This window comes from Ctenopharyngodon idella, chromosome 12 (assembly GCF_019924925.1).
Source record: "Ctenopharyngodon idella isolate HZGC_01 chromosome 12, HZGC01, whole genome shotgun sequence".
Lineage (NCBI taxonomy): Eukaryota > Metazoa > Chordata > Actinopteri > Cypriniformes > Xenocyprididae > Ctenopharyngodon > Ctenopharyngodon idella.
Window position 1 is genome coordinate 17,567,646 of NC_067231.1, and position 23,986 is coordinate 17,591,631.

Sequence of the window (23,986 nt, forward strand, 5' to 3'; positions counted from 1 at the left end):
TTTATTTTTTAGAAAATGACCGATTGTTTCGCTAGACAAGACCCTTATTCCTCGTCTGGGATCGCGTAGATCCCTTTGAAGCTGCATTTAAACTGCAATTTGGACCTTCAACCCGTTGTACCCTGGTGAAGTCCACTATATGGAGAAAAATCCTGGAATGTTTTCCTCAAAAACCTTAATTTCTTTCTGACTGAAGAAAGAAAGACATCTTGGAAGACATGGGGGTGAGTAAATTATCAGGAAATTTTAATTCTGAAGTGAACTAATCTTTTAAAAAAGTAAAGTAAGGTATTGCTCATAGTTTTTCTGTAATTTAATTAGTTACTTCTGATGTAATTGCATTAAATACTGTCTAGACTACAGAACAATTCTATATAAAACAATAGTGGCTAAAAATTAAAAATGAGATACAAAGTCACATTATGAGATATTAAGTTGCAAGTGCAACAAAGTTAGAATTACAAGAAATAAAGTCAGTTGTAAGATTTGAAGTTGCAATTACAGGGAATAAAGTTAATTTTGTTAGATATAAAGTCACATTGTGGCATAATTACTTTTTTCTGGGTGGGAATGGGTTTCCATAACAGTCATAAATTACTGTCACACACTAATGGCTTACTAGGTGTCATGAAATGTGCTTTTTTTGTACAATTCAAACAATTTCTATGCACACAATTCAAATTTTGGGGCTGTTTCCCAAGATTTTTAATGTTTTTTTGAGTCCCACTTTATATTAGGTCTCTTTAACTACTATGTACTAACATTTAAATGAATAATTTGATACAATGTACTTACTGTGTACATAGATGATTTTACATTGTACTCATATTTTTAAAATACCTGCATGTAATTACAGCTGTAATTAATTTCTATAATTATACTGTTGACCCTTCCCCTACCCCTTAACCCACCCTTAAACCTACCCATACCACCAAACCTGTTTCTAACCCACCTCAGTAGCAGCACAAGTATTTTGTAATACAACATGAACACAATAAGTACATTTTTTAATTATTTTTGATGTAAGTACGTAAGGACACCTAATATAAATTGTGACAGATTTTTCAAAGAAGTATGTTAAAGCTTAATTTATTAAATCAAAAATACAGTAAAAACAGTAATATTGTGAAATATTATTACAATTTAAAATAACTTTTTTATTTGAATATATTTTTTTAAAAGTAATTTATTCCTGTGATGACAAATGTGAATTTTCAGCATCATTACTCCAGTCTTCAGTGTCACATAATTATCCTTTGCTGAATTAAATTGTAGTGTAATAATGATTATCATTATAGAATCACTGCGTATTTAACTACAAACTATTGCCAAAGTCAGCAGTACTGCGTACAGTACAGTTGTAATCCGACACGGATTTGGTGAAGTTGTTGAGTTGTGTATGTGTCTATAGGCTTCTATAGGCTTTCGATGATGCAGATTACAGGTCTTATCATGTTTGTGTACTGTATTTCTGTTTTGTGTTTTCAGCACTGGTTTGTCAGAAGCGTCCTGCACCTGCAGTCTTTAGAAAATAAGCCATTGAAAATGTCTTTCATAACACGTTATATAAGCATGGATGAGACTAAACAGACGTTTCCTTACACCACCCGTCTGTAGCAGCATGACAGAGAACTGCCCTGCATAACACACACGCACTATAATTTCAGATGTAACGATACACTGTTCTTTTCTGCATTCATGACTCAATATTGAAGAGTCGTCTTGTCTCGTTCCCTTTTAAGCTAACAAAACAGAGCCAGTTTTGACTAACCCAAACGGGGCTGTGCTGTGTCTGCTATCTTCCAATCAGAGCTGCTGTCTTGTGGTCCTACCCAAACGGAAGACACTATTTGTTCATTTCTAATTAGGGGCAGGAAATGTTTGTTCATATTGGATTGGGTGGGACTCCTTCAGATTTCTTGGCACATTTACACAAACTATTTAAGCATCCTGTTTAAATTCCTCCTCTCTGAATGAAGCACATAATACACAGAAGTGGGCTTTTGTACATTTACATAAGAGAACTTTGTTCATCAAAAGTCATGGCTTAAAACTATTTGTGTCAGTCAGGGAATGTGGAGTATGTCAGTGTGATATTTCTGGCGGCACTTCATTATGTATTCTGCATTAAATACCAACCACCACTTCACCATTAAGATTAATTTAATATACCTATATCCTGATTGATTTAGTATACTATTCTTGTCATTAACCTCCATGCATAATGCTTAAAGGATTAGTTCACTTCAGAATTAAAATTTCCTGATCATTTACTCAACCCCATGTCGTCCAAGATGTTTATGTCTTTCTTTCTTCAGTCGAAAAGAAATTAAGGTTTTTGAGGAAAACATTCCAGGATTTTTCTCCATATAGTGGACCTCAACAGCTACTAACAGGTTGTGAAGGTCCAAATTGCAGTTTAAATGCAGCTTCAAAGGGCTCTACATGATCCAAGCCGAGGAATAATGGTCTTATTTAGCGAAATGATTTCGCCTATGTCACGCGTGACCTTTCCAACATGATTACGTAATGCATGGTGCATCGCAGAGCTAGTGCAAGACGAGCATTTGTGAGTATATAATTTTTATTTTTTTTAGACAATGACCAATCGTTATGCTAGATAAGACCCATATTCCTCGGCTGGGATCTTGTTGAGCCCTCTGAAGCTGCATTGAAAGTGCAATTTGGACCTTCAACCCATTGTACCCCAGTTAAGTCCTCTATATGGAGAAAAATACTGCAATGTTTTCCTCAATTTCTTTTCGACTGAAGAAAGAAAGACGTAAACATCTTGGATGACGTGGGGGTGAGTAAATTATCAGAAAAGTTTAATTCTAAAGTGAACTAATCCTTTAAGAAGTACCTTAATATTGGCACAAAATAACAAGGTCCTTTCATGACAAGTACTTTAAAACGTTGGGATTTCTTCAAATTCTAATAAACTTAAATGTTTTCCCACACTGTTTGTGCTACGGATACCTCAAATCATGTGGCATGCTATGTGATATATGCTTTTACATTTATTAAAAACAATAAAAGGGACAAAAAATCCCATTAACCAACAAAAAATGAGGGAACTTATAGACACTTGAAGGTGGGAGATTTAACTTGAGCCAATAAGAACTACATAGAAACCCTCTACAACCTCAGAAGCCACTCTAAACACGTTAGTGATCTCATACGAATGCCACTCTCAACAGCCTAACATCACGCCGTTGACTTTTGCACTGGCAAGCATCATACATAAATAAAATATAGTGAAATGTAGTGACTCAAATAATATATAGTGACTCCATAGTCAGATAAGACATTAAGGGCTAGATTTACTAACAGCTTCCTTCAGCGCAAACACTCTTTTGGTGTTAAAAAGCTACTGTCAGGATTTACTAAAGACACGCAGTGGAAAAAATAGCGATGGACACAATTATTTTTTGACCTTATTGCATATGCATTTGTGGGAGTTTCCTTTTCAGATGCACAATTTATGGGAGGAGAGAATTTAAATAAATCATGCAACGTGATTTTCTAAGGTTTGCGATAGTTTATGAGATAGATTTACTGGTATTTGCGCTATTATTTACCGCCCAAAAAAGCATGTCTTATACTATTTTGCGTATGGCATGACTGCGATATTTACTAGAGGAGGAACTGCAGAGAACAGAGAGAGTGCGTGATAGAACGGAGAGAATTCTCTCACTCATCTTTTTTTGGAATGCCAGAGGAAGACAAACATATCACTTGCCAAGCCACATTATTTTTAATTTGCTGCGCCTGTGTTATTAGATTACCCTCACCTGATTATCAATGGCTTTGTTAGTTTCTGACCGTACTCTAATTTGCGTTGGTCAAAATGAAAATGAGCTGCTGCATCTGTGTTCTTTAATTTACTCCCATTGGCGCTTTTATTGGATTGTGGTCTCACGCTAATTTGCCCTGTTTAGTAAACCTGGCCCTAAGAGGTAATTTAGCAAAGAATGAGATGATATGTGATTTGATATAAAGTATTTCACCTTAAACAAAGACTTACAGTAATTGTGTTGTGTGTGTATTGTTTTGTTTCCTTATAATCCATTGACCTTTGCTTAGCCACACACAAGCTTCCTCATACGTGTGTGTGTGTGTGTGTGTGTGTGTGTGTGTGTGTGTGTGTGTGTGTGTGTGTGAAACACTTTGGACCCATGAATCAGCGATATGATTGGTGCAAAAAAGCAGGGCTTTTGCCTACAAGAACACCATCACCGCAGTCAAACACTGAGCTGGACCAGTCTTGTTATGGGGTGTTTTACTGCTGTAGGAAGTGGAAAACTTGACTGTATGAAGGACATAATGGATTCTTTGAAGTATCAAGCCAATTTGGCAGAGAATATGGTGCCTTCTGTTCATAGACTGAAGCTTGATGATCAGTGGACTTGATGATTAAGCATACATCCAAATCTACCCAAACCTGGTTTAGGGCTTGGTCCTACAATGTTCTTGAGTGGCATGCTTAGTCTCCAGATTTAAATCTCATTGAAAATATTTGATGGGATTAAAAGAGAGCAGTGGCAACATGAAAACCAAAGATTATCAGTGATCTGAAAGCTTTTGTGCATGAGGTATAGGCTAAGATTCCAATAGAGAGGTGACAGAAACTTTAGAGCACTTAGAGGCTACATTTAGGTTATAAAAAGTAAAGGATTCTCTATTAAATTTGACTTTTGGGGGGTGAATAATTTTGTACACGGATGTTTAGAGCCATTTTTTAAACAGCGTAACTCAACATTCTCAGAATTACTCAAATGTGTATTAATAAACTTTCTATGATAGTTTACTGATACCTTAGTTAAAGTGTTTTCAAAAAATGTAGTTTACAACAGCAGAATGTGTTTCTGGTCAGGGGTGTTGAATAATTTCAAATTTGGTAATTAAATATCATATTTAATATATAATATATTTTAAACAATAAAAGTCTATGAAATGTCCCCATGTACAGTTGATAGCCGGGTAAACTTTAAACTCTGCAGGATTTCATGTAGCTTTACTGGAAATGCATTTCTCTGAATTGGGGAATTGTGTTGTTTTATTGTAAGGGCAATATAAAAGATGTATCTGAGCTTCCTGATCATAAACTATGTGGATATTGAGATCAAAAGATTATGATAAGAAGTGTATACAGTTTTTATATTGACGTGCCTATTTCCTAATTTATAGAAAGGGAACACAAAAATCACAAACTTTCTTTTCTTCTTTCCTTATTAGACTAAATAAATGAGAATAAAATGAATAAAATGAAGCACACATTCTGATCCACAGTAGGAAAGATTTCTTGTAATGTTTCCTACTGTGAGTCAGAATGTGTGCTCCATTTTATCATCCAAGAGCCTGTGCTGTAATTATTTTGTTTATTGTGTTGTCAGGTAATCAAATAAGCAAATTTGCTTTGTTGTCTTTGGCATGTGCAATGCTTAACTGTTATTTGGACAGGTGTAAAACTATAGCTGCTTTTCCACCGAAATTACCCAGAACAATTTGTCCTAGGAACTTTTTTTCCCCCAGACCTGTTGCTATCTGCGTTTCCATCGCGGTCTAAAGTACCGTGAAGATTAAAGGAACAGTTCACCCAAAAGTGAAGAAAAAAAAAAAAAAGGATTTACTCACCCTCAAGCCATCCTAGGTGTATATGTACTGTATATCTTCTTTCAGACAAACACAATCAGAGATATATTGAAAAATATCCTTAGTCCTCCAAGGTTTATAATAGTTGTGAATGGCTGCTCAAATTCTGAAGACAAAAAAATCCATCCATCCATAAAAAATTAATCCATACAACTCCAGGGGGTTAATAAAGGCCTTTTGAAGTGAATCAATGCATTTGTGTAAGACAAGTATCCTTATTTAAAACTTTATAAAGTAAAATAACAAGCTTCCGGTGCAACAGCCATACACATTTGCCGTACGTCCAAAAAACGTTAACTTCCGCAACGTAGTACACAATGACATGATGTACTACGATTGTGTTCGTATGAAAGAAGACCGTCATATACACCTATGATGGCTTGAGGGTGAGTAAATCATGGAATAATTTTCATTTTTGGGTGAACTGTCCCTTTAAATCTGGGACTGCGTGCAATTTTCCAGTTCCAGCTAGATTTCGTCCTCCGCATATAAGCTTAATAAAGCCTGAACCTCGTTGCTGGTCCATCGGTCGTATTTTTAAACTCCATTGTTGATTCGAATAGCAAACAGCTCTTACTGCACGCACTGCAACAGACTTTTAAAAATGCTGGTCAAAATAAAATGCTGAGTGGAGACAACCAGTCAAAATGCTGCGTGAACTCAACCAATCAGTTCAGTGCCCAAGTCCCACCCCCGAAAGTTCCTGAACTTTGAAAAAGTACTACCCCATGAGCAGGTACTTTCTGAGGGGGAAATTACCCAGAACTTCATTTAGACCCTGGTTCCTGCGGTCAAAACACACCGAGTACCACCCCAGAGTCCCTAGTTCCTGGGGAAAGTTCCTTTGGTGGAAACACAGCTTATAACTACAATAGGAAACTACAACAGGACTGACAGTGAAACTATACAAGATTTTAGATCACGCTATTACTGGGTGTGGAGTCCCGTTCTATGAAAATGAACTGTCTTCTTTTTCATTCTCTCTCTGTCTCTGTAGGATCGGTTGTTCTTTGTTATGGAGTATGTGAACGGAGGAGACCTGATGTTTCAGATCCAGCGCTCACGAAAGTTTGATGAAGCCCGTTCCCGTTTCTACGCAGCTGAGGTCACATCAGCACTTATGTTCCTGCACCAACACGGCGTCATCTACAGGTATACTCACACAAAGTAAAAGTCAACAGGAAATGCTATTCGGAGCCTGTTTTACTTAGATAATGTGTCATTTTTATAAATGGTTTTTATGAGATGGATTTTCAATGGGAAAAAATGTAGGGCAGGACTTACTTTTATCAATCAGAATATGACTGGATTGTGAAAAGTGGACCAGAATGGAGCCAGGTAGTTTTGACATTTATATTCCTCGTCTTACTGTACATAATATTGACAAAATAGAGAAAGCGTCAATTTTATTCCATGTTGCATTTTTTGGTGACACTAGCAGTGTAGAAATGGCACACTTTAAAGACACACACTAGTTATGCCATGAGACTGCAGCGTGACTTCTGCTCCCACAAATGATGCCAATCCTACCCAGGCTTCATGCTAACTGGCACTCAAAGACGTTAAATGCTTGTTTTTGTTCCAGCTCTGAGGTAGATGCTAATCCCATTTGACCCAGGAGAGTTAGCAAAAGATCAAGCCATTGTTAGCGTAGCATTTAGTATCAGCTTACCTCTCTTGATGAAGTAAAGTTGCTATTCAGGCCAGAAAAGGTTTCATGTTCTCCAGGGACAACCAAAGATACAATGTATACTGTGGGCTGACCTCAGCACTGAGCTCTTGATACAGTTCAGATTTTTTTTAACAGAGGCCGATAAGATGAAACAACTGTGAAAAGTCTCAAAGGACTAATCCACAACCTTTTTTCATGGTCTGCACAAAACTACAAGAGAAGCCCCCTCATTTGTTTAGCATTTCTTTATGTATATACACACACACACACACACACACACAGACACACACGTTCGGACAGGTATTGAGACACACACACACGCACTTTGTTCATAAAGCAGCAAAATACAGTTGTAAGTCTTGTTATAAGTGATAAATTTGACAAAATACAGTTGTTAATCTTGTTTAGAGTGACAAATGTGGCAAAATACAGTTCACAAAGTGAACCGAAGACATTATTGAATACTCTTCTGTCTACTCTCGTAGTTTGAGACAGTTTGAGAGTCACACTTGTTGATAAATACTGTTGTCAATCCCAAACACTGACTGTGTGAACATAGCCAAACTCATTAATTCTTTCCCAGGTACAAATTTGTATACATGTCCTTGCTGTCCTTCTGTCTGTTTATCACACAGTCAGACTTACAAGCAAAAAGATACACTGTAAGCTGAATACAGAAGCTGCAATGGGTCACATGCCAGGAGAAAAGCACAAAAAGCAATATTCCTTATCCACAGTTCGGGTAGATATTGTAGTACTATGACAATCCTACACATTCCTGCTGGTTTCTGCAAGATACAAGAGGTCAAACTACACACGACCCCCATTTGAGACAGCCGTCGTTATTGCAGTACTAAAGCACCTATCTCTCCCTATTATCATGTCAAAAGTGCTTGCCATATCAATGTCCTGATTCTTATATTGATTGTTCTTGTCCAGTAAAGTGTTTTAAGTTAATTAATGCAAGTGAGCTGTCGGTGTCCATCTCCTTCTCGGTTTTTGTTAATAGTAGTTATCCAAACATAGATCAGACTATAGGAATAGCAGTATTAAGTTTCTCAAAGTATTATATTAATAGTTCAGTACCTGATTTAAACATATGATGATCAAATGTTTGTGGTTTGTAATTTATTGGGTTTTGTAAGTGTCCCTGTAAATGTGTAGATGGTTTTACATGATAGATCTGGCCTCAGGGAAGCGCTGAGGAATGTAAGTGGAGGTGGGGTGAATTAGTGGATTAGAGCATCTCTCTGATGAATTCGAGGCCTCTTTAGCCCGCAGCAACACCAAATCCTTTCCACCTTTTCTCTCCAGCTCCTTTTTTTTTTTTTTTTTTTTTTTTTTGAGGAGTAAAACCTTAAAAATATACAGTATACTTCTAATTTGTACAAGCACTAGGTATACACTTCTAGAATATCAGGTTAGTGTTCGAGATCACTTGAAATGTGTCAAGAAAATCCTATTATGTGATTTATTTTCTATACCATTTCTTAGAGAGGCAGAGCTTATGCTTATACAGTATATTGGCTACTGTTCAAAAGTTAGGTGTCAATAAGATTTTTTTTTTTTCTCATTTTTTTGACATAAGATTGACAAAAGGTTTCTATTTGAAATAATTTCAACATTGATAATAATAAGAAATGTTTACTGAAAAAGAAATCATCATGTTAGAATGATTTCTGAAGGATCATGTGATACTGAAGACTGCAGTAATGGCTGCTGAAACTTTGGCTTTAAATTTTTAAAATTTATTAAAATATAAAACTTTAATTGACAATATTACTGTTTTTACTGATTTTTTGATCAAATAATTGTAACTTTGGTGAGTATAAGAGACTTCTTTCAAAAACATTTTAAAACAGACAGACAGATGGACAGACAGATAAATAGAGAGATAGATAGATAGATAGATAGATTGATTGATTGATTGATTGATTGATTGATTCAGAACTACAAAATGCATCTTTTGCTGGCTGTTTGAACAAATGAGATTTTATTTAACCTAATTCTCTCCTATTAGAAACGGGACATAAACAGTGTGAAAGAAAGAAAGAAAGAAGAGGTTGACAATATCTGTTGTGCAGGTCAATGCTTGTCCTCTGTAAAGACTTGATTAGGCCCGTAAACCATTCAGCTTCAACTCTCTTTATTTTCTGTCTGTTATTGAATGTTTAGCAGAGATTTTTTTTTTTTTTTGACTGAAGGTTGATCAGTTGCAGAGCCTCATGTTAAAGTGACGAGGGACTCTATGGAAAAATCACTCCACACTCAAAGGGAACACAGGAAGGCATTTCAATAGGGCCTAATTATGTGTGTACATGCAGATCTGTGTATGTGTGGGAGTCCATGCATTATGGCATGTGTACGTGTGTGAGCAATTGTCCACTGGAGCTCAGAGGAAGTGTGAAATCAAAGTCAAAGTAAAAATAGAATTTGTATAATAATATTTTATATAATATAATAAAAACTATATTACTTATAATATTTGTATTTTTATGACATGATTACAAATATATAATATAGAGATGTGTGTATGTATGTATATATACATATACATACATACAAACAGTAATGCATCATTACTCCATCATGTGACACTGAAGACTGGAGTAATGATGCTGAAAATTCAGCTTTGATCACAGAAATAAATTATATTTTAAAGTATATTAAAATAGAAAACCATAATTTTAAATTGTAATAATATTTCACAATATTATTATTTTTTCTGTATTTATTATTAAATAAATGCAGCCTTAATGAGCATAAGAGACTTCGTTCAAAAACATTAAAAATAGTAATGTTTCCAAACTTTTGACTGGTAGTGTATATATTTCTTAATTTTATAAAATAAATAATTAATCTATTTATTGTATATTTTATTATAATATTTGCATTTTTAATTTATGTGTTTTAGGTATTTTATCTGTATTTTATATTATTTATTTATTTATTTCAATTTGGTCTCAGACTTTTGGACCCCACTGATTTATGTATGTGTAAGAGAGAAATTGATTGTCTGTGTTGTGTCCGTTGAAGAGTCCTGAACACTGAAGCATTTGTTGGACCTTGAGCAGTAGTTGCCATTGTTAAATACATCCCACAGAGTCCTCTTTATATGAAATTAAAATGCCCAATCCTTTTTTTCATATATATCAGTATTTATTATAAATGATTTATCTATGCACATCATTATTTTTTTTTAAATACATGTGCCCTTGTATTTTTTTTTTTTTCAAAGTAACTTTCCCTCCTACTTGTAACGAAATCTCTTCTCTGATGACGTGTTTGTTGGTGCAAGGGCGGGACAACCTGTCACTCAACATGAGATCACAGCAACAGCAAACCACATCGATCCAATGATCCAATCAATTCCCAGTAGACAAAAACAAGACCCACCCTACATTTTTTCTTGTTTGAGAAGCCTTTTTACTCAGATATATGTTACAATAAGGAAGAAAAGACTATCGAAACTTCCATTTAAAGGTGACTTTAACTCTGTGTAGTGGACGTGTGGCAGCTTCTGGCTTTAAAGAAGCTGGGGTCCAATCCGCTAATTATTATTGGCTATTGTCATGTTAAGTGCCTATCTCTAAAATCATTCCAACTTCAATGGTTGCTGTCAAAAATAGAACAGTTACATAAACCTGGGCTGTCCGCCCTCATGTCGGAACAGTGCCTCACAAAAAGATTTGTGCTTGAATGATGCCAGTAAAGAAATGTTGACATTTTTTGCCAATCAACCATCAAAGACCGGGCCTGTTTGGCTCTCTTGTGCTATCTTTGTCCTGTAAAGCTTTATTGAACTGTTGACACACAAAACACACTCATGAACAATTTTTTTTTTTTTTTTTTTTCACAAAAGCAAGTGGGTTAGTGAGATCAGTAAGATTTTTTTAATGTTTTTAAAAGAAGTATCTTATGCTCACCAAGGCTGCCTTTATTTGACAGTATAAAATACAGTAAAACAGTAATATTTTAGAATTTAAAAGTACTCTTTTTTTATTGTAATATATTTTAAAATGTAATTTATTCCTGTGATGGCAAATCTGAATTTTCAGCATCATTACTCCAGGTTTCAGTGTCACATGATCCTGCGGAAATCATAATATGCTGATTTGGTGCTCAAGAAACATTTCTTATTATTGTTAATTTTAAAAACAGCTGTGCTGCTTAATATTTTCATGAAAACTGTGTTACATTTTTGTTTAATAGAAAGTTAAAAAGAACAGCATTTATTTAAAATAAAAATCTTTTGTAACCTTTTAAATGTATTTACTGTCATTTTTGATCAAAATAATGCATCCTTGACTCTAAAAAATAACTGTAAAAAAACAAACAAAAAAAATGTTCACAGTAACTTACCATAAAACAATGCATTCTGGGTAATATTATTTTTCATTTCAAGAAAAGAGGCCTATAGGCTACTTTCTCAAAAATATTACCCAGAATGCATTGTTTTTACAGTATATTACTTCTGTATATTACATTGCATTCTGTATATTACAATGCATTCTGGGAAATATTATTTGTCGTTTTCGAGAAAGTAGCCTATAGGTTCTTTTCTTAAAATGACAAATATTACCCAGAATGCATTGTTTTTATGGTATATTACTGTTTCAATGGAAAATGGTATTTTACTGTGTAAGTTTATTCTGTTTATTTTTAGTTATTTTTTAGAGTGTTGCTAAATTAAAGTATTAATTTTGGTAACACTTTATTTTAGGGTCTTTTAACTAGTTGCTTATTAGCATGCATATTACTATAATATTGGCTATTTGTTAGTGCTTATTAAGCACATATTAATACCTTATTCTACATGGCCATATTCTACATTCTTAATCCTTCCCAATACTTAAACTTAACAACTAACTTACTAACTATTCATAAGCAGTAAATTAGGAGTTTATTGAGGGAAAAGGCATAGTTAATAGTTTATATGTGTTCCATATGCTAAAGTGTTACCTTAATTTCTAAAAAAAAAAAAAAAAAAAAAAAAAACTGCTTATATTAGGCAACTAAAATGACTGGAGTCTTCATCTCATATAGGTGTACATCATTTTGCACATTTCTTCATTTCTTTAAGGGTTAAACTTTTTTAATGAGGAATGACTGAGTTAACTTTTTAATGAACTCGAGCTTCCTTACAAATGCATGTAGTCTTTATTCACTTTACTTGAATAGCTCATATTTCAGTATGATAGGCAGGTTTTACGAGAGTAGTGTGAATCCTTATCTTAGAAGTGTGCAAATGGATGCACACCTGACATGTGTTGAACCACACCCTGGCTTCTGTTTATCTCAATATAACCACATACACATATAAACACACAGGGTCATCGAGAGGTCATGCATACTCTGGCACCCACATTTCTCTCCGCAAACCCTTCCTGCTACAAGATATCTGTTAAATAGAGCATGGCAGGAGCTTATTGGCAGTACACATCCCCTCAGTCTCAGTCACTCACCTATTGAAGCCATGCTGAAGCCATGCTACCTCTTAAGAAGGGGCAGATAGATTGTCAAGGCTTTGATAACAATGGCTCTACACATTCTTACACGAGCTAGAGTGGACTCTATTCTCAGGTGAATAGTACAGTGATATAAGACTCCTCTATGGCTCATTAACTGCAAACTGTGAAAGGCAGAGATCACAGAGAGACGAGCCATGCTCTGATACGTCTGAAGAGATGTCTTCAGATGTATTGCAGCATCCTTTATCAGTGCAATCTAGCCTCTCGTGATTCCAAGCTTATAACTCACAATTCTGACTTTTTTCTCAGAATTGTGAGATATAAAATTGCAATTGCAAGAAAAAAAGTCACATCTTTTTTCGTGGCGGAAACTAACTTCCATAGTAAAATGCATAAATTGTAAATGTAAAAAATGTTTCCACAAGTTAGTCTATTTTTTAGGCTCTAGGACACACCAGATGATAAACTGAAGCGTGACATTGACATTGTTAAACTTTAAATTCAGTATAGCATTTGAAGTCAAACACTTTAAATGTGTAGGTACAGCTGGATGTAGACTGAACGTCAGCCGTGTCATGATAGTTCATGTTAGTTAATGCATTAACTAATGTTAACAAATGAGACATTATTGTAAAGTGTTACCGTTAACATGAACTAACAATAAAAATACTACTAAAGCATTTCTTAATCTTAGTTCATTAATTTCAACATTTACCAATACATTATTAAAATCAAAGTTGCATCTGTTAATATTATTTAATGCACCTGAGCTAACATGAACTAACAATGAACAGTTGTATTTTTATTAACCAAAAGATGATTAAATACTGTAACAGATCTATTGTCCATTGTTAGTTAATGCATTAAATAATGTTAACTAATGGGACCTTATTGTAAAGTGTAACTAATAATACATTAATAAAAAGTCAAATTAGGTTCTTTACGTTCCTGCCGGCGCATCGTTGTCTTTGTGGACCACAAAAAGTTTCATGCATGGGATTGACTTAAGCATGCAGTCACCAGGCTCGACAGGGTCTTTTTCTGTATTGTCAGTTCTTGTCTTTATTTTGCTCTGACACACTGAGAAAACAGGATTTATCAGGCATGACAATCAGATTAGCTCCTCTGAACATTCCTGCATGCTTTCAGGTTCCAGCTAGTTTGTCCAGGTGCATGTACTGTAACACATATACACACACGGTGCGTACATGCAGAGGAATACTCTGGTGTCCTGTACATACATGTTTGTTTTGAAATATGCAAATCACTTCACATATTTAGATCATCAGCAAAAATGGTGGAATGAACTGTCTGACCATCTGAAGCCATGCAGACACTGCACTTATTTACTTGACTGACATGGGCGGCATGTCTCATATGAGCATGTCAAACTGTCATGTGACCCCCATTAAGTGTATTTAATGTTTCTACACGTTTGAAAAATCCTTTGACACTGAATGCCCTCAGCCAGATTCCACTGACACTGTCCTGGCTGACATGTACCAGGGTCTCATCCTTTAACCTTTAAAATGGCATTACAAAATCTCCACCCTCTATATGTGTACTTTTCTTTTTCTAGTCTGTGGCACTGAGCACAAACATCCCCCTGTGCAAAACAACCTATCTGCACTGGGGCAAGTCTCTGCAATCACTGCGATTCAGATATTATCATTGTGTGCTCCTCTTGAGGTGTTTGGCTTTGGCCCATAGACTGTAAAAAAAAGATGGACGACGCACCGTCACTCTCTTCCATTGTAGGAAGTGAAGCCGCCAGTGTGCCAATATGGCGCTGACATTTTGAGTCTCGAGTCTGCGCATAGTGAACATGGAGCACGAGTCTGCGCATTAGTGAGCGCGAAGTGGAGCCGCGATATCAAGGTCCCGCCAAAACTCAGAACAATTCATTATGTCGGTGTGAAATAAACAGTTATGGAAATGTAGAATAGAAATTAAAGTTAAAGATCCAGAAAAAAGTCTGTTGGTGCCTCAGTGACTACTTCACTCAGAGAAGCTATTAATCTCAGCTGTCAATCATGACGTCTCACCCCTGTTTTTATATCATCAAGTAACTAACTAAAACCAAACTTATTTAAAGAACGAACACTTGAACTAACACCAGCGTGATAAAAACTGTCTAAAATGACAGAAACTGCCTTTGGAAAAAAATGTTTATAGTGTAATTTGATTGTTTAGTTTGTCTCGCGTCCCATTACATTACATGGAGAGGGTGGGGTTTATGACCTATACTGCTTCCATCCACCTGGGGGCGATTGAGACGCTTTGGCTTCACTTTTCAGGACTCGTGTGGCATGCTTGCTTTGGCCACATCACTAGAGTTTACTGTTACACTCTTCGGAGTTTACAGAAATCAGCATATTAGAAGGATTTTATGTGCCGCTGAAGACTGGAGTAATGACTGCTCTTTTTTAGCTTTGCCATTACAGGAATAAATTACATTATGAAATATATTAACAGAAAATATTTCACAATATTACTGTTTTTACTGCATTTTTGGTCAAATAAATGCAGGCTTGGTGAGCAGCATAACAGTCAAAATCATTAAACAATTTTACCAGCCCAAAAATTTTGAAAGGTATTGTCCATGTTCATGAATGGCTAAAGTAAATGAAAGTATGCGGATTAATTTCCATTCAAATTTTAATTAATAATAATAATAATAAATCCTATTATTTTCATTGGTGATGATTGTTAGATTCTCATTACTGTAACAGCATTTTTTTCTGTTTTGCAATATATTACCCTTTTTTTCATCACAGAAATGACATAATTTTGGATTCTGTAATAGGAACTGAGTAGAAATGTGGTTAAATGTCACAATGCAAATTCAAAAAAAAAAAAACTTTATTAAAAATCTTCATTATTCTTTAGCAAAAAATAATTTATTATTTATTTGCTCTTATTTTATGGTAAAATATGACAAATGAAAAGAAAAAAAATAAATATTAATTGAAATAAAATAAATATATTATGTGCTGTGTTGCGTATTGTAATTGTTATTTCAGCTATAGCCATTTTCATTTAGTTTGACTTGGTGTACTAAAGTACCTAAAACTAAAACTGAAATAAAAATTAATAAAAACTATAGGCATATTTAAAGAAAACTAACAGAAATTATAACACAAATGGAAACAGCACTTAAAAAAATAAAAACAAAATATTAAAAATATTATAATGAATGTTGGAGAGAGGAGTCCTAAAAGGAGACTCAGATGAAATCTAGCGCTCTGGGTGGTCTGTTGGGTAAAAGGACTTGGTATTGGCACAGTAAAAGAAATATCCAACATACAGTCCATCATTGATGTTGTTTACTCTCTGCTATACGTATAAATCCGTCATCTTAACACAATGCTGACATAAGTCACCCTAAACTCTGAAATAATGCTCATGTGGAAATTTGTTTCATACCTTTGAAGAAGCCTGTGTCACGATCAAAACTAAAGTAGGGCTCAGGGCAAAAATGTCGCAGAAAGTAATGTATATATAAATAAATGAGGGGTCAGAATGTTGATGTGTATGTTGTGAAGGGAAGGCTTTTTAACAGCTCACCTGAGGCTGCTGTCATTTTTACCTCCACAAATGTTCTGCCCTGAACACTCCCAACACCTAGACCCGCATACAGCCATCTCAGGAATGGAGCAGAGAGCAGCTTGAGTTATAAATGAGGCTTAGTGCCATATGTTATTGTTGTAAAGGTCTAGAGAACAGTCAGACCCTCAAGGTCTCATAGATCAGTTGTCAGCTTACTGTCTAACAGGCATTTTCGACCCCTTCACACCACCATTTTAAACAGCCTGGCGATTTATTAAAAGAGTTAAAGCCAAACATAAAAAAAAAAAAAAAAAAAATTGAAATATGGTCTAATTGTTTTTTTCCCACGTCACTCCAGAGATCTAAAGCTGGATAACATTCTTTTGGACGCTGAAGGCCACTGTAAACTGGCTGACTTTGGCATGTGCAAAGAGGGCATTCTGAACGGGGTCACGACCACTACCTTCTGCGGGACACCTGACTACATCGCACCTGAGGTACAACTAGTAAATCATAATAGACAAAACCAGCAGCTGAGGTGTTTGACACCATTTTGAACCTCATTCTTGCATTCTTCTCATTCAGATCCTGCAGGAGTTGGAGTACGGCCCATCGGTGGATTGGTGGGCTCTGGGTGTGCTCATGTACGAAATGATGGCCGGTCAGCCTCCGTTTGAAGCTGACAATGAGGACGACCTTTTTGAGTCCATCCTCCACGATGACGTGCTTTACCCCGTGTGGCTCAGTAAAGAAGCCGTCAGCATTCTGAAATCTGTAAGCGGCCCGTTTCTTGAAATCTCATCATTTGTTTGTGTGTGTTTTGTGGTTGGCCCATTTATCATTTCTTATTCCACTTCTGTTCAGAATCTTTTCTCTTCCTGCAGTGCATTGAGCTCCTCTGTATGGTCATACAGCTGGCTGCACTTTCCCTCTGACCTCTCCAACCTTCCTCTGTTCATTTTTCCTCCTTTTTGTTCCTCATTCATCCCTCTGTTCTGGTACATTTACCTCTGACTTACAAATACACTAATTTTGTGGCATATTTGATAAACTTTGACAGGATATTATGTGATTTATTTCCTTGTTTTAAATGTTTGTGCACCAAAAATTATGAATTGCCAGAAAAGGCTTGAGCAACATAACCTGAAAGGTGTTGTAAGCTGTTTTAGCCACTTTGCTAATTTCAACCAAGCTGACTTAGACCATTCTCAGCAATTGGTAAAATATATGAAATGTTGAAATGTTATTAGCTAATGAACCTTATTATAAAGCGTTCTAAGAAAGACAAGTGTGATTTCTTCAGGACATCTTTTTCAGTGATATCTGCCTTGTATTGTATTTGTGGTATTCCACAAAAATTGCTTACAGCTCCTTACACACTGTTCATATATTAATATATATCCTTCTATATAAATTATGTAATATGAAATGTATTCCCTTTTCCTCAGTTCATGACAAAGAACCCCAGTAAGCGTCTGGGCTGTGTGGTGACCCAGGGGCTGGAGGAAGCCATCAAAGTCCATCCTTTCTTCAGAGAGATCGACTGGGTCCTGCTGGAGCAGAGGAGGGTCAAGCCCCCCTTTAAACCTCGCATTGTAAGCATACATGCTTTCTCATACAATGAAATCAATCCTGTAAGCTTATATAAAGAAATTTCTATACTGTAGAGCATGACACTAGCAATGGCAAGACTAAGCCCAAAGAATACTTTGGCCACCCACGTGCAGCCCAATTTTTGTGTCCACGCGGATGGTGTGCGTACAACAGTGCATGTGACTTGAGCACTTGAAAACAAAGTCCACTAGATAGTGCGCATGCACCGAATGCATCTTTCCGTGCTCACGGCCAAAGGAGTATTCTTTAAAAGGCTCACGCACTCAACTGTGTGACAGATGGAGCAGAACGTGGAAAATGATGTCAAACCAAAATTTATTCAGACACCTTGAACATTTCATTCATTAATACAGTTTATTCACTATAGTTTAAAAAAAATGGTAATAAAATATGACAAGATCTCAGAGTTAAACTGTGTCAGAAAAAATTAATCTTAATTATGTCAGATAACACTTAAGCAAATCATGGTCAGGTCAAAGTGTCTGAAAAATGTATCAGTTTTACTGGTAGTCCACTGTATGAAGAATTTTTGGGTATAATATGTCACAGTTTACTTTATTTTGCTATCCTCACTTACATAAATGAACTATAGTGTCCTGCACCCACTAGTAAAAATATATAAAAAATGTCTGAATAATTTTTGGTTTGACTGTATACCTGGGCCTTAATGGGTTCGATTCCCAAGGAAAGCAAGGACTGATAGAAAAGTACTTTATATACCTTGAATGTAATGTAAGTCAACTTGGATAAAAGCTTCTGGCAACTGAATAAATGTAAAATGCAAATATAATTCATTTCACAATTAAGACTTTTTTTTTGCTAAATGCTCTGATACAGCATGCGCACGTTGACTTTATCTCTCGTGTTCCTCTGTCTTTAGCGTCTGTGGTCTAGACTGAAAGTCGGATGCCACAACGGCACTTCTCGACTTCTGCTTTCCCATGGTGGGGGGAAGGGGTGATGGTGTTGTGTGTATGCGCGCGTGTGTATATGTACACAAGTGGGTGCTTTAGATGGAAAGGTCACAGAAAGGTTCAGAGAAAACGCGACCAACACGTGCTCTCTTGCCCTCTGAGTAACTTTGGCGTTCCGTCACCACAGCGGCTTACCAGCAACTTTTTACATTTACATCTGCACCTGTGGCTTTTAACTGAAAAACTACACTGTTTCTTAGAACAGCATCAGGGGCAAAATATGATACTTAAGCAATACAGTCAATACAGACACTTGTTGCTTATTATCATAATTTTTAAAGGGTTATTTCACCCAAAAATGAAAATTCTGTCATCATTTACTTACCCTTATGTCATTCAAAACCCATAAGACTGTCGTTCAACTTTGAAACACAAATGAAGATTTTTTTTTTTTTTTTTTAAGGAAACCTGAGAGATTTCTTTCCCATTGAAATTCCTTTTGATGCTGTATAAAGACATTGTAAAAGTAATCCATATGTATGAAGTGGTTTAATCCAAGTACGGTTGAACTTTTGCTTACAATATTTGATGTGCTCAATGTACACCGATCAGGCATAACATTATGACCACCTTCCTAGTATTGTGTTGGTCCCCCTTTTGCTGCCAAAACAGCCCTGACCCGTCAAGGCATGGACTCCACTAGACCCCTGAAGGTGTGCTGTGGTATCTGGCACCAAGATGTTAGCAGCAGATCCTTTAAGTCCTGTAAGTTGCGAGGTGGGGCCTCCATAGATCGGACTTGTTTGTTCAACACATCCCAAAGATGCTCGATTGGATTGAGATCTGGGGAAATTGGAGGCCAAGTCAACACCTCAAACTCGTTGTTGTGCTCCTCAAACCATCCTTGAACCAGTTCTGATGCTCACGTGCCCACTGTCGGCGGTGGACAGGGATCAGCATGGGCACTCTATGTAGCCTCATACGCAACAAACTGTGATGCACTGTGTATTCTGACACCTTTCTATCAGAACCAGCATTAACTTCATGAGTAATTTGAGCTACAGTAGCTCGTCTGTTGGATCGGACCACACGGGCCAGCCTTTGCTCCCCACGTGCATCAATGAGCCTTGGCCGCCCATGACCCTGTCGCCGGTTCACCACTGTTCCTTCTTTGGACAACTTTTGATAGATACTGACCACTGCAGACCAGGAACACCCCACAAGAGCTGCAGTTTTGGAGATGCTCTGACCCAGTTGTCTAGCCATCACAATTGGGCCCATCTCAAACTCACTCAAATCCTTACACTTCCTACCTGTCAGTGGTCATAATGTTATGCTTGATTAGTGTATATGCATAGATCCTGAATAAAAGCCTAAATTAAATGTGTTCCTTATATAAAGTGATCGAGTTTCTTCAGATTTGGATTAAACTGCTCAATTCATATGGATTATTTTTTATGATCTTTATATGAACTTTTTGAAGCATCAAAGTTTTAGTGGAATGGACTTTCAATAGGGGGACAGAAATCTCTCAGGTTTCAAAACAAGTATCCTCATTTGTTTTGAAGATAAACGAAAGTCTTATGGGTTTTGAATGACATGAGGGTGAGTAAATGATGACGGAATGTAAATTTTTGAGTGAACTATCCCTTTTTATCAGAAAACCTTCATACAACCATGTTTCTATCTCTCTTTTGTTGTAGAAAACCAAGCGCGATGTGAATAACTTCGACCAGGACTTCACTCGCGAGGACCCCGTGCTCACGCCAGTAGACGAGGCAATCATCAAGCAAATCAACCAGGATGAATTCAAGGGCTTCTCATACTTCGGAGAGGAAGCTTTGTCTTAAAGCCCAACCCTTCATCTGTCAGCTCAAATATATGCTAAACACACCCACAAACACTCAAAAATCCACATCGCATCGCAATACATGAACACACACTCCACAGATGCGCTGAAGATGGGGCTCAAACCAGACGAGAGCAGAACGGCCAGTCCCTGTGGTTCACTTCCCCTTTACTGCTGTTTTTGCTCTTTTATTCTTCTCTATGTCTCCAAAAAAGAAAAAAAAAGTACTGCGTATGGATCTCGTCCCAGGCCTCAACGAGTCTGACAACCAATCATAAAACGAATGTTCTCCAGAGCCCAAGAAGGAAGGGTTGGAACGCACTACCTTAAACCAAAATTGACGATACCAATGATTGTACTACCATTTCGGACACTTGTTGGGTTTTCGAAATCCCCTGATGGAAAGGTTGTGCCCTTGAGGAAGAATTTACCCTGCATACGTGACAATGAGACATTCTGTGCTGTGCAGTCAAATGCCTTTTTGTGTAATCAGGTGACATTTTGGGAGCAATTTTATAAAATATACAAAGACATTTGTAGTGTGTGTATATATATATATATATATATATATATATATATACACATTCCATCACAGTGTTTTCAAGGTTCATTAGGAATGATAACCTGCTGTATATGGGTTGTGTTACGAAGTGTCGGCCTGAGTAGGTGTGTGCATGACATGTATGTGTCCGTGTGCATGTGTTTGCATGAATGAGAGCGAGAGGCCCTTGCCCTCCTGAAGCTCTACAGCTGTTTTCATGTTGTTTTGCAATGGCTTTTCATTTGTAAAGACTGTGGTGTGTGTGTGTGTGTGTGTGTGTGTGTGTGTGTGTGTGTGTGTGTGTGTGTGTGTGTGTGTGTGTGTGCGCGTGCGCGCCGTGTCCCACCGCTATGCATAAGATGGTATAGTCGTGGGCAGACAGACCATCACCCATAGCTGTCCGGTCGTTTTGTACAGAACGTAACATGTACATAGTATTCACTCCAAAAGCCTGTGAAAGCTTCTTAGAATAGGCAATTGTTTGCATGGTCTTGCAAATTGTGTCGTTATTGAGTAGCATCAGTTTATGGAAAGATAAACATGTTTTTGATATCTATGTGCAATACCCTGAACACATTTCCCCCAATTCTTTTCTTTATTTTTGAATTTTTCTGTTGTTTTCTCGTGTGTTTCATAGGTTAGAGCTTCACCAAAGGCTTTCTCGCTCTCGCTCTCATGCTTCTCTCTGCCATTCTCGTGTACATAGTTTGCTGAATAAGCTGTGGAATGTAGTGGAAAAATGTGTGAGCTCTTAATTTATTCGATTTACATGTAGCTATGCTTCCTTTTTGTGTCAACAATTCAATCGTTTCTTTGTGTTACTTTATTTCAGACAATTAAGCCTTGTTACACACCTCCGTAGAGTTTTTAAACTATTCAGTTTTGTTTTAAAATTTTGTGAACCCCCTATAGTTGAATCGTTTACTTGTGCAATGTGAAAAGCTCTAAAGTAGAGGTGAACTAAACAAAAAGGGTACATTTCAGGCGTACTAATTAAAACCTTCTGGAATGTGATGACTTTTGCTTTAGCAATTCAATGGCGATTTGAAGATGTGTTTTATTGTTCTTTTAAAAGTGGTTGCTGACTTTAAACATTTATTTCTGTCTGAAGTTTTTTTTTTTTTCCTCTCGAATTGTTCCATTGCTTTTTTTAACCATGTCTGTGGGTTGATTATGGTAGCTAGGTCAATGTTGCCGATTGTCTTTGAAGCCTTTTTCTCTCGCAGGCACCTTCCTGTCTGTCGCCCTCACTGTATCATGCCAAATGTCTCGTTCAGCTTTATTTTCTCCCGTTGTTTCCTTTTTAAGTGTAAAGGAATGAACTTGATATATAGGATGCATCCATGGTCTGTCTTCAAAGTCAAAACAGAATAAATAAACTAAAAATTACCTCTTAAAATAAGTGCAAAGATTTCTCTGGCTGAATATTGAATATTTGCGCATACAGTATTAAAATACATAAATGTTTCATGTGTATGATAGTGCTGTATTACATACATCTGGTATTGGACTTTAGTTTCTGTATGGTGAAGCTTCACGTGCACAGAGGTATTTCTTTTCTGGATACACTAGCGTTAACTCATTGTAAGCATTTTACTATGTGCCAAATGTACTGTCATCTAAAGGATGTGAATGTTTTTGTTTAACCTATTAAACCCTAAGATGTATGAAAAATGCTGTTTTGGTGATATGTTGAAAGAGAATTATGTGCACACACCCATACAGAGGAAACAGAACATCAAATTGCAAAAGTGAGTATAATATTTGAGTAGAGGTTACTTGTAAGTCTAAACTTTTAATAATGTCCTCACAAATATAGTGGAACTGACTTGTAAGGACATTTAAAGTGTTTTATGATGATTATGATGATGATGAAGATTATCATTCTTATTATTATTTATTATAACAACTCACAAATCAGCCAAGTCATGTGCTGCTTTAAATCTGCTGAAACCAACAGGTTTCTCAGAGGGTTTAGGTACAAAAAATCTCACCAAAAACATTTGCGTCAATGAGATGTTCTTGCTAATATGGTGAAACCAACATGCATATGTGTGCATTATTGCAAAAGGATGTAAGCGGTTCAACAGTCATTTAAAGAAAGGCCTGGACATATTTGGGGTGTGCAGATGCAAACTTTTCAAAATATGTGGCTTTCTCTAACCATTCTGATGCTCTTAAAAAATAAACCATTTCGATACTCTCTTTAAAATAAAGGTTTTGAGTGTATGACAGACACAATTGCAGTTTCCCATCAAATACGTGGTTTAAGTCATAACGCTGTTAGAGCGGATCGATTACATGTTTGTTTACATGATATACTGGTAGAAGCCTTCTAATCTGGCTTATTAAATGGGAATGGGTCTAGGACAAAGTTGAACTAAAGTTAAATTTGTTCCAATTAAGTCCTACTTCAGGAAAAGACGCTCAACTGTTATTTTTCCATGGTCGACGGTCATGTTTGCTTGTTTATCCACGTTTAAAGATTAATATTCAGCCCTGATGAACTTTTGCTCATTTTGGCTCCTTCTTGGACACTTCACGTGGGATTCCCGTTGTTTGTTTTATACGCGACTCTGAAACAACATTTTCACGGGCCAAATACTCACAAAACTCGCGGAGCGCGCACGCGTGACTAGAAAGCGTCAAAGCGAGAGTCTCGGGATCGCGCGCTGGGAGGCAGCCCAGAGATGTAAAGAGCGCCAATCAGTTCGCACAGTG

The 23,986-nt window shown here is 36.5% G+C and overlaps 1 protein-coding gene across 2 annotated transcripts in view; it reads left to right on the forward strand.

Annotated features, from left to right (window-relative positions):
- prkcea (protein kinase C, epsilon a) overlaps positions 1 to 22,939 on the forward strand; it is a 66,788-nt gene extending 43,849 nt beyond the window's left edge. For both annotated transcript variants that reach the window (XM_051915061.1, XM_051915060.1), the window contains exons 11-15: positions 6,653 to 6,807; positions 16,706 to 16,844; positions 16,933 to 17,121; positions 17,796 to 17,942; positions 20,579 to 22,939. In XM_051915061.1, the coding sequence (XP_051771021.1) occupies positions 6,653 to 6,807; positions 16,706 to 16,844; positions 16,933 to 17,121; positions 17,796 to 17,942; positions 20,579 to 20,725 (777 nt within the window). In that variant the 3' untranslated portion in view covers positions 20,726 to 22,939. The remainder of the gene's footprint in view (positions 1 to 6,652; positions 6,808 to 16,705; positions 16,845 to 16,932; positions 17,122 to 17,795; positions 17,943 to 20,578) is intronic.
- Positions 22,940 to 23,986: the final 1,047 nt, after the last annotated feature.